The 11239-nt window shown below is 43.5% G+C and overlaps 1 protein-coding gene across 1 annotated transcript in view; it reads left to right on the forward strand.

Annotated features, from left to right (window-relative positions):
- Positions 1 to 9903, forward strand: part of LOC142190108 (uncharacterized) — a 28677-nt gene extending 18774 nt beyond the window's left edge. The window contains exons 7-8 of the mRNA XM_075262276.1: positions 1273 to 1381; positions 8213 to 9903. Of these exons, the coding sequence (XP_075118377.1) occupies positions 1273 to 1381; positions 8213 to 9189 (1086 nt within the window). The 3' untranslated portion in view covers positions 9190 to 9903. The remainder of the gene's footprint in view (positions 1 to 1272; positions 1382 to 8212) is intronic.
- The last annotated feature ends 1336 nt before the right edge of the window (positions 9904 to 11239 follow it).

Consider the following 11239-nt stretch of genomic DNA (forward strand, 5'->3'; position numbering starts at 1 on the left):
CAGCAGGTAGATGGCGCTGCTGAGTCCTGGGGTACATCTATATAGGGGGTGGAGCTCGCCGCTCCTGTACTCATACATGTACCAGACAGTCAGCAGGTAGATGGCGCTGCTGAGTCCTGGGGTACATCTATATAGGGGGTGGAGCTCCTGCACTCATACATGTACCAGACAGTCAGCAGATAGATGGCGCTGCTGAGTCCTGGGGTACATCTATATAGGGGGTGGAGCTCGCCGCTCCTGTACTCTTACATGTACCAGACAGTCAGCAGGTAGATGGCGCTGCTGAGTCCTGGGGTACATCTATATAGGGGGTGGAGCTCCTGCACTCATACATGTACCAGACAGTCAGCAGGTAGATGGCGCTGCTGAGTCCTGGGGTACATCTATATAGGGGGTGGAGCTCCTGCACTCATACATGTACCAGACAGTCAGCAGGTAGATGGCGCTGCTGAGTCCTGGGGTACATCTATATAGGGGGTGGAGCTCCTGCACTCATACATGTACCAGACAGTCAGCAGGTAGATGGCGCTGCTGAGTCCTGGGGTACATCTATATAGGGGGTGGAGCTCGCCGCTCCTGCACTCATACATGTACCAGACAGTCAGCAGGTAGATGGCGCTGCTGAGTCCTGGGGTACATCTATATAGGGGGTGGAGCTCGCCGCTCCTGTACTCATACATGTACCAGACAGTCAGCAGGTAGATGGCGCTGCTGAGTCCTGGGGTACATCTATATAGGGGGTGGAGCTCCTGCACTCATACATGTACCAGACAGTCAGCAGGTAGATGGCGCTGCTGAGTCCTGGGGTACATCTATATAGGGGGTGGAGCTCGCCGCTCCAGTACTCATACATGTACCAGACAGTCAGCAGGTAGATGGCGCTGCTGAGTCCTGGGGCACATGTATATAGAGGTAGAGCTCGCCGCTCCTGTACTCATACATGTACCAGACAGTCAGCAGGTAGATGGCGCTGCTGAGTCCTGGGGCACATCTATATAGGGGGTGGAGCTCGCCGCTCCTGCACTCATACATGTACCAGACAGTCAGCAGGTAGATGGCGCTGCTGAGTCCTGGGGTACATCTATATAGGGGGTGGAGCTCGCTGCTCCTGTACTCATACATGTACCAGACAGTCAGCAGGTAGATGGCGCTGCTGAGTCCTGGGGTACATCTATATAGGGGGTGGAGCTCACCGCTCCTTATGTTGATCTGTTAGATCTTCCTCCTGTATTTCTGATGTATTGGACTGAATTGTGACCTCTGACCAATCAGGGAGAAGATGTGACTGATATTAAAGCGGAGGCTGAAGAAGAGAGGATGAGGGGCCGTCACCTGTGTAAGAGGGAAGTGGAGGAGGAGATTCCAGGAGGTGTTACCACAGGTACGGTATAGTGAATGGAGGAGTATTCAGGGTTTTCTTAAGGTTGAGTTCCTACTTATGGCTAATGAGCAGAGTATTTTTGCCATTGTGTTGTTTTTTTTTAGTGTTCGCTTTATTTCGTACATGTACCGTATATACTCGAGTATAAGCCGAAGCCCCTAATTTTAATACAAAAAACTGGGAAAAGTTATTGACTCAAGTATAAGCCGAGGGGGGAAATGCAGAAGCTACTCGAAAATTTCAAAAATTAAAATGGCCGGAGCTTTTGGGTGCAGTAGATGCTGGGGAAGGGGAGGGGGTGTTTGGTTGTCTATCTGCCCCTTCCTTGAGCTTGAGGACTGGGGATTTTTCCCCCACTTGGACCTCAGTCTGGCTGAATATAGGGGATCTGCAGTGCTCCTATTAACCCCTTCCAGACAGATCTGCAGATCCCCTATAGTCAGCACTTTTGCCAGACTTAACCAGTCTGAAAGGGAAAATTTGGAACGGCTGCCTACCCAGACCGCTGCTCAGTTGGCGAACTGTAGTCCTCTCTCTGGATGACCTCATTGTTCCATCTCCAGGAGTGGTCCTGGCATATGGACCAGGAAATCATTTTACAGGCACGGTCCTCGCTGCCAGATAGGGGAGTGCCCCCACAGCTCCTCTCCGACAGGCGGAACCCTGTCTTCTCTCTTATGGTCTGCTTCTACTGGGGACGCCTCTGACTCTGACCCAGAGTATTAGCTAGGCACATCTATAACCACTGCTATGCACGAGCTCAGTGGGTGCTCAGCCATGTGGTCAGTGAGACTCCACAGATCTGAGGATTTGGCCCCTACTACTCAAGAGGACATCTCCTGCCACAGTCACCGCCCTCCTCTGGCCTCCCTCAAACTTGAGGTGTGAACCAGATCTTGAGGGAATGCTGAACTCACTCTAACCTTCCTTCCTCCAGTCGGATGTTCTTTTGTTTTTTTTCCAGGCCGAGGATGGTCCCATGTGGCTGGTGCCCCTGGTGTAGACCCCGCGATAGCTCGCTTCTCCCGAGCTACCATCCTGTCTTTAGAAGTGTTCTCCACCTCCCGATGCAATCCTCTGTTCGAGGGTGAACTCGACCTCTGCTGGAGCCGCTTGGCGGTCTCTGTAGCAGCTGGTTCCTCCCTGTGGCCTTCATTTGTGCCTTTCAAGGCCTACATTTCCTGGGTTAAAACAGCCCCACAAGGTTCTCTCCAGTGTTGCCGCCCTCCAGAGGCATGGTTCAAGATGTTCAGCTGCTTGTCTCTCATATCTTCAACTCGTCCAGGATGCTTCTCTGGAGCAGCTCGCCGCTCTGCCTGGCACCTACCTTTTTTGTGCCAACTCGCTGTTCCTTTTGGATCCTTTTCATGGCATGCTGAATCCTTTGGAAGTAGGTTGTGGTTCTTTCCTTCTCTTGGAATTAACGGGACCGGCCTTTTGTTTAGCCCCTGCCTGGCTCATTACTTAGACTATAGGAGGAAGTAGCCCTATCCTTCGCCCATAGTTTTGCCGTGATGCTCTCCTCCCTGAGTTTTTCCTCCCGGTGATGATGTCTCTTCTGGTCATCCTCTGTTGCAGAGGAGCTGTTGTGATTATGCGCCTGGATATCCTCTAGGTGCAGGCTCATGGTCATTCTGACAGCAGGTGGATTACCTTGGTCCCCTTTAGCTGATTTTGCTGGTTCTTCAGCAAGGAGAAGCCCAGCCTCGTACTTTCTCTGCTCATGGCATTCCTGGGCATGTTGCTCAATAGGCTCCTGGTCAAGTTTTTTTCCCTCCCAGAGTCAGAGGTTCTGACCCCCCCTATCCAGTGTGTCCCACCTCCTGAGGATCCCTTTGTGCTCTCTTTGCTCCTGCCTGCGAGTCCTGGACACGGTAGCATTGACCTTTGAGGCTCAGCCTTTGGCTCAGTTCCTTCTCAGTTATTGCAAGTGGTTTTTCTGACCGCTAACTAGTCTCAGTCCAGCTCGTCTGCCTGTCCTCCTGCCTTCCCGGGTTCACCGAAAACTTTTGATTGGCTCTCCTCTCCAGGACTCTCTCAGGGGACTCCCCCCCCCCCCCCTTACCCCTCCTCCTTTTGAAGTTTATTCCCTGCCGCCAGTCTCCTGGCCGGTGAGCAGTCTTCGGCTCCCTGACAGTTTCAGGGCCGACCATCCATAGCAAGGCCCTCCTGCACATCTTCCTCTGGAACTGGGGACCTACTTTGTAGCCCTCTATCATTGGACCTTTCTCCTCCTAGGGCACCCGGTGAGTGTCCTGACCAGCACCTACCCCTTGGTCGCCTTCTTGAACCTTCCGGTTAGCTCCAGGATGCAATGTGGCCTTCTGTACGCCTCACAATCTTTTCAATGCATCTTGTTCTGGCTAGTTCAGTGGTCCACGTTCGCGTGTGGACCGTTGGATGGCTTATGCCCAAGTTTCAACGTCTGCACCGGAGGAAGACGCATGAAAAGGACGTTCTAGAAGAAGATGGAGGCGGCGCTGGAGAGTTCTCTCGCAGCATTGGGGACGCCCACAGCGCTGCGAGAGAACTCACTTGCATAACAGTAGCATTTTAACCAAACAGCGGGGCGAAGAAGACATCTAAAGGTAGGAGAATAATATATAGCAAAAAAAAAAAAAAAAAGGGAAGTCCACAGCCAACAGCAAATTGATAATATATTGTAGGATTTCCTGATGCGCGGATAGAGCCTCCCGGGCGAGGACAAAGACACAATGCAAAATGGTAGGTTTATCCAGCAACCAAGGAAAGTCCAGTAGTAAAATAAAACAACTTTTATTGATGCATAGTACAGTCCATAAAAAACATGGAGATACTGTGTGTGGATAAAAAAAAATATTGCCTACAAAAACATACCCAGATGGAAAAACCTATTCATATACACTTGGCTAACCGCTGACGCGTTTCGAGTACTTCATCTCTTAGTCATAGCGATGACACTGATAGTGAGTGCGCAGGATAGATACCCTGCCAGCCAAATGTGAAATTGAAATCAGGTGATTTGCACCCGTGGGTTACATATACACACAGCTGATAAAAACAAAACACATGCGTATGTCAGTAATATCAAATCCATTATAATAATAGTGATACAAAAACTATCTGTTAAATTATAAAACATACATAAGAGTAATCACAAATCCATAGGGTAGATAACAATAAAAATCGCATAATCTGCATGATTCACATATAGACTATGATCAAGAGCTCACTGAGTGTGAAAGCATAGCTTGGAGGAGAAGATTTCTACACAATGAGACAAAGAAACTGATGATTAATACCATAGAAAAGTCCATTAGATGTTTCCACATGAAATTCATACAGCAAGAGGAATCAGAAACATTATCAAAGAAAGGAAATGACTACAAGAAACACCATCATGTGATGGTCAGGTGACTTCAGGAAGTGAATGCAAATCAAGTACAGAAGCAACACATATTAAAGGGGCTCTATCAGCAAAATCCTGCTGCTAGAGCCCCACATATGCGTGAATAGCCTTTAAAAAGGCTATTCAGGCACTGTAAAAGTTATATTAAACTACCCCCCACTCCCTGTTTTAAAATAAAACCCTAAAAAAGAATATGATCTACTTACGCATCGTGCATGCTGGGCGGGCATTCAGGGTCCGCCGTCTTCTTCATCCACGCCTCCTCTTCCTGCGATGTCCTCAGGTCCCGTCCTCCTCCGGCGCTCGCGAACTGACATTGATAAAGAAAAAAAAAAAAAGTCCTGTGCGCATGCGCTGTAGCCGTAGTAGAAGCTGCATGCTACTGCGCATGCACCCAGGCCATTTTTTATATCAATGTCAGTTCGCGAGCGCCGGAGGAGGATGGGACCCGAGGAAGAGGAGGCGTTGATGAAGAAGATGGCGCACCCTGAATGCCCGCCCAGCGTGCAAGATGCGTAAGTAGATCATATTCTTTTTTAGGGTTTTATTTTAAAACCGGGGGGGGGGGGGGGGGGGTAGTTTAATATAACTTACGGTGCCTATCAGCATGATTTTGCTGATAGTGTCCCATTAAACTAAGAATCACAAACATTTAAACCTGTCTTATGTTTGTACGTTATGGCATAAATGACACAGTGACATGATGACATAATAAAGTATCATATAGCAAAAACCAAAAAACGATTGACCATATAGCTAGCGTGTGTAATTTAAACAACACGTGGTAAGTATCAATGGTAATATAATCGTATAATAGCACTAGCAGTATATTCTGCGAGTGTATAATCAAAAAAAGCCAAAAAAATTAAAAAATTAATAAAAAAAATAAAATATGTAAAACAAAAATTAAAAAACACGCAACTGACAAAAAAAATGTTTCTATTTTTTTTGTATGTATATTTAATAAAAATAAACCAAATCAGTCCTAAAATTAAGACCCTGAGGATAACGTGTAAATAACTCAAAAATCCAGAAAGCTTTGCGTTTGAGAAGCTTCCTGCGCCAATCGTCACCTCGCAAAGGTCTCGTTACCTGTTCAATTGCAAAATATTGGAAGGACGATACATCCCCCTGATGTTGAAGAATGAAATGTTTAGATGCTCCTGATACATTAGTAGTGATGGGTTTGTTACAATCGGTTAGATGTTCTGGAATACGTGTTTTTAGAGATCGTGTGGTGCAACCAACGTAATAAAGATCACAGGGGGAACACCAGACAATGTAAACAACATACTTAGATCTACAATCTAGCCTACTCTTTATGTGGTATATTTTGCGGTTGACCTTCTTATGAAATGTAGATGTTCTTTTTACAAATTGGCATGCTTCACATCTCAAGGCAATAACAATGAACTTAATTTGCAATTCACCCACATGGTTCAACATAAGATGGTAAATTTTTTGGATATATCGTTAACGGGCGATGTTGCCAAACGTAAGGCGATATCCTCCCTTTGTAAGGAACAAGCCGGCAACACCATTTTACATTTTAGGCCAATACCTATTGGTGAAATAAGATCTAAGAGGGCATGTTCTAACACCATGGATTATCATGTTAAAAAATGGGACATTCATAGGAGAATAAAATCTAGGGGCTACCCCTCTTGGTCACTCCAGAGAGTGGTGAGGATAGTGGCATGAAATGTAGAACATCTTTATTACAGGATTCCACCAGGATTAGAGATAATAAAACTTATCCCAATAACTCGGTTTACTTTTGTACCAATTACATTTCTGATTATAAACGGGTTGTTAATATTATTCGCAAACCTATACAGTACCTCTGTTGTTACGGGATGATTTGTTGGCCAAAATTTTAGGTGACGGATGTCGATTTGTTTCACGTAGAGGAAAAACTCTTGGGAACGTGCTATCTCCCAGTTTGTTTATTGATTCTTGTAATGTCTCTAACAGCAGTTGGTTGGATTCCAAAGGTTTTTTCCGATGCGGAGCCTTGAGATGTGAAGCATGCCAATTTGTAAAAAGAACATCTACATTTCATAAGAAGGTCAACCGTAAAATATACCACATAAAAGGTAGGCTAGATTGTAGATCTAAGTATGTTGTTTACATTGTCTGGTGTTCCCCCTGTGATCTTTATTACGTTGGTTGCACCACACGATCTCTAAAAACACGTATTCCAGAACACCTAACCGATTGTAACAAACCCATCACTACTAATGTATCAGGAGCATCTAAACATTTCATTCTTCAACATCAGGGGGATGTATCGTCCTTCCAATATTTTGCAATTGAACAGGTAACGAGACCTTTGCGAGGTGACGATTGGCGCAGGAAGCTTCTCAAACGCAAAGCTTTCTGGATTTTTGAGTTATTTACACGTTATCCTCAGGGTCTTAATTTTAGGACTGATTTGGTTTATTTTTATTAAATATACATACAAAAAAAATAAAAACATTTTTTTTTGTCAGTTGCGTGTTTTTATTTTTATTTTATTTTTTGGCTTTTTTTGATTATACACAGAATATACTGCTAGTGCTATTATACGATTATATTACCATTGATACTTCCCATGTGTTGTTTAAATTACGCTAGCTATATGGTCAATCGTTTTTTGGTTTTTGCTATATGATACTTTATTATGTCATCATGTCATTTATGCCATAACGTACAAAGATAAGACAGGTTTATATGTTTGTGATTCTTAGTTTTAATATGTGTTGCCTCTGTACTTGATTTGCATTCACTTCCTGAAGTCACGTGACCATTACATGATGGCTGTTCTTGTAGTCACTTCCTTTCACACTCAGTGAGCTCTTGATCATAGTTGATAAGTGAATCATGCAGATTATGCGATTTTTATTGTTATCTACCCTATGGATTTGTGATTACTCTTATGTATGTTTTATAATTTAACAGATATTTTTTTGTATCACTATTATTATAATGGATTTGATATTACTGACATACGCATGTGTTTTGTTTTTATCAGCTGAGTGTATATGTAACCCATGGGTGCAAATCACCTGATTTCAATTTCACATTTGGCTGGCAGGGTATCTATCCTGCGCACTCACAATCAGTGTCATCGCTATGACTAAGAGTTGAAGTACTCGAAACGCGTCAGCGGTTAGCCAAGCGTATGCGAATTTGTTTTTCTATCTGGGTATGTTTTTGTAGGAGAATAATAGCCTTTAAGGGAAAACCGACGTGTCAACGACCAAAAAAATGTTCTTAATGGTAGAATCCCTTTAAGACCAAGCCAAAGCAAATTCAACAGAAAGTGAAACTATAAAGGAGTGACTTACGTATCCTGCTGCCTTATCAATAACTGCTTGTGTGTTTTTGGAATTATATTTGTTTTTATGTTTGTCTAAACTTTACTTTGGAAAAATTACAAAATCCATTTATAATCCTTCCAGAAACTCTCAGTAAGGGCTCTGAGGGAGACTTCATGTTCTCACTGAATTGTAAAGTTGAAGATGAAGATATCATGCAGTTCTCCTTAGGAGACAATCTACAGCCAGGACTTCACAGTACAGATCTATCCGATAATCCTCCTAATAATGAGGAGCCGTTTCCCGGCCAACTTGTTGTCAGGAGTACAGGGCAGAACGAGGATGAACTGAGAATTGAGACTAGGGAGAAACAATTTTCATGTTCACTATGTAGGAAAGTCTTTACTGATGTATCAAACCTTGTTACATGTGAGAAAAGTTACACAAAAGAGAAGCCATATTTATGTTTGGAATGCATGAAGAGCTTTCTGTTAAAAGCAAATCTTGTTAAAAATAACTCCATCCTCGCAGAGGAGAGGCCTTTTCTGTGCTCAGAATGTGGGAAACGTTTCACTGTTAAAGCCAAACTTAGAGATCATCTGAGAATTCACACAGGAGAGAAACCATTTATATGTTCTGAATGTGGCAAATGTTTTATTCTGAAATCCGATCTGGTCAGACACCTGAAAATTCACACAGGAGAGAAGCCTTATTCATGTTCAGAATGTGCAAAATGTTTTATTACTAATGCCAAACTCAAAGACCATCAGCGAGTTCACACAGGAGAGAGACCTTTCACATGCTCAGAATGTGGGAAATGTTTTACAAATAAATCCAATCTTGTTAAACATGAGAGAATCCACACAGGGGAGAGACCATTCTCATGTTCTCTATGCGGGAAATGTTTTATTACAAACGCCAAACTTGGGGATCATATGAGAAGCCACACAGGAGAGAAGCCATATTCATGTGGAGTATGTGGGAAACGTTGTATCAGTAAATCAAACCTTGTTACACATGAGAGAAGTCACACAGGAGAGAAGCCATATTCTTGCTCACTATGTGGGAAATGTTTTCCAAAAAAGTCAAATCTTGTTAAACATGAGAGAGGTCACACATAGAAGTCATTATTGTTAGTTATTACTGTGGGAGGGGTTGTAGAGATGGAGGAAGCCTTGTACATAATTCACACAGAGACATTTTTCATGTTCATAATGTGAAAAATGGTTTATTGCGAAATTCAATCTTTATGCTGATGACACCCAATTATACACATCTTCCCGTGACATCACCCCTGCACTCATACAGAACACCAGTGACTGTCTCTCTGCTGTCTCTAATATCATGTCCTCGCTCTATCTGACACTAAATCTTTCTAAGACTGAACTACTACTGTTTCCACCATCTAACAGATCTGTCCCTGATATATCCATTGCAGTCTCAGGCCTTACTATAACTCCTAGGCAGTAGGCCCGCTGCCTCGGGGTCATGTTTGATGCAGACCTTTCCTTCACCCCTCATATTGAATCACTCGCACGCTCATGTCACCTCCACCTTAAAAACATCTCCAGAATACACCCTTTCCTTACCAGAGATACACTAAAGACACTTATTGTCTCTCTGATTCATTCTCGCCTTGACTACTGTAACTCCTTACTAATCCGTCTTCCCCTCACTAAACTCTCCCCTCTACAATCTATTCTGAATGCAGCGGCTCATCTATCAGGCTAGACACTACAGCGAGGCCTCCGGTCTGTGCCGGTCGCTACATTGGCTGCCTATTCATTATAGAATAAAATATAAAGTCATCACCCTCCTCCACAAGCCTCTCTATAATGCCGTACCTCCCTACATTTCCTCCCTCATCTCTATTGCACATCCCCTGCTCTCCGCTCACTCAATGACCTAACACTGACATCCTCTATTATCAGAACCTCCCACTCCCGGATCCTATAAGATTTCTCCCGTGTTGCACCTGATAGGGAAATGAATACATTCATATATATGTGTATACATTCTTTCAATAATACTTGAGCTTGTAGAACGCTTCTCTCCAGGTCAGCCTGACCCATCGTCCATATTAATCAGAATATGTGCAGACAGAATGCTACACCCCATAATAAACCAGATCATAATAAAGTCATAAACTTCTATTAACACAGTACAAATAATATTAATAGTAGATAGTCATTGGGACTTTGCTTTGTCATGTAACAAGATGACTTCAGCTACCATTCCTTCAGCTATCATGTGGTGTGATGGAAATTTACCTTTTTGGGAAATTGTCATTGGATATTAAAATTGCTTATTCATATATGTACGCCCACTTTAATGGGTATAAAAGGTGTGATGTATGCAATAAAGCTATGCTTCTACCCAGGTTCAATTTGTCTGTTTTGAATGCATCACTGACTCGAGTCTTTATCTTTAAATTTTAATATCATCCAATATACTTAAGTAGTCCCATTAAGACCACCCTGACTTCTCTGGAATGTTCTATCCCGGACAATCAGATTAACTCCCAATTTCTACAGCTTCAAGCGCAAACTAAAGACACATCAGACCGGCCAATCACATGTCCTAATGTAAACCTTTCCGTACCGTAAATAAAATCCCCAAAATGTAACCCTCCACTGTTCCAGCTCCCACATTACCCCCATGATATGATGCCATTTTAGGATAACTTTATATGTCTATGCACTATCCACGTTACAGGACACGAATAGTGACCCCTATTACAAAATTGCCTGACCACTGTATAAGCAATGCCACCCCTGCTACCTGTGATGCTGCCCCTGCTACCTCTTGTGTCACCCCCTCTACCTCATAGATTGTAAGCTCTTGTGAGCAGGGCCCTCAGTCCCACTGTGTGAAATGACTTTCTTTTGTAATGTATCTTTCTGTCTATATTTGAACCCTACGAATTGTACAGCGCTGCGGAATATGTTGGTGCTATATAAATAAAATGTATTATTATGCATCTTGGAGAACATGAGAAAAGTCACAGCGGAGAATCCATTTTGCTGTCTGGCAAGTCATGTAAACGATTTTTGTATACCGTATATACTCGAGTGTAAGCCGAATTTTTCAGCCCAGTTTTTGTGCTGAAAAAGCCCCCCTCGGCTTATACTCGAGTCAGCAAAAAAAAATAAATATTTTTTTTCTATGACC

Source organism: Leptodactylus fuscus, chromosome 1 (assembly GCF_031893055.1).
Source record: "Leptodactylus fuscus isolate aLepFus1 chromosome 1, aLepFus1.hap2, whole genome shotgun sequence".
In the NCBI taxonomy this organism is placed as follows: Eukaryota; Metazoa; Chordata; class Amphibia; order Anura; family Leptodactylidae; genus Leptodactylus; species Leptodactylus fuscus.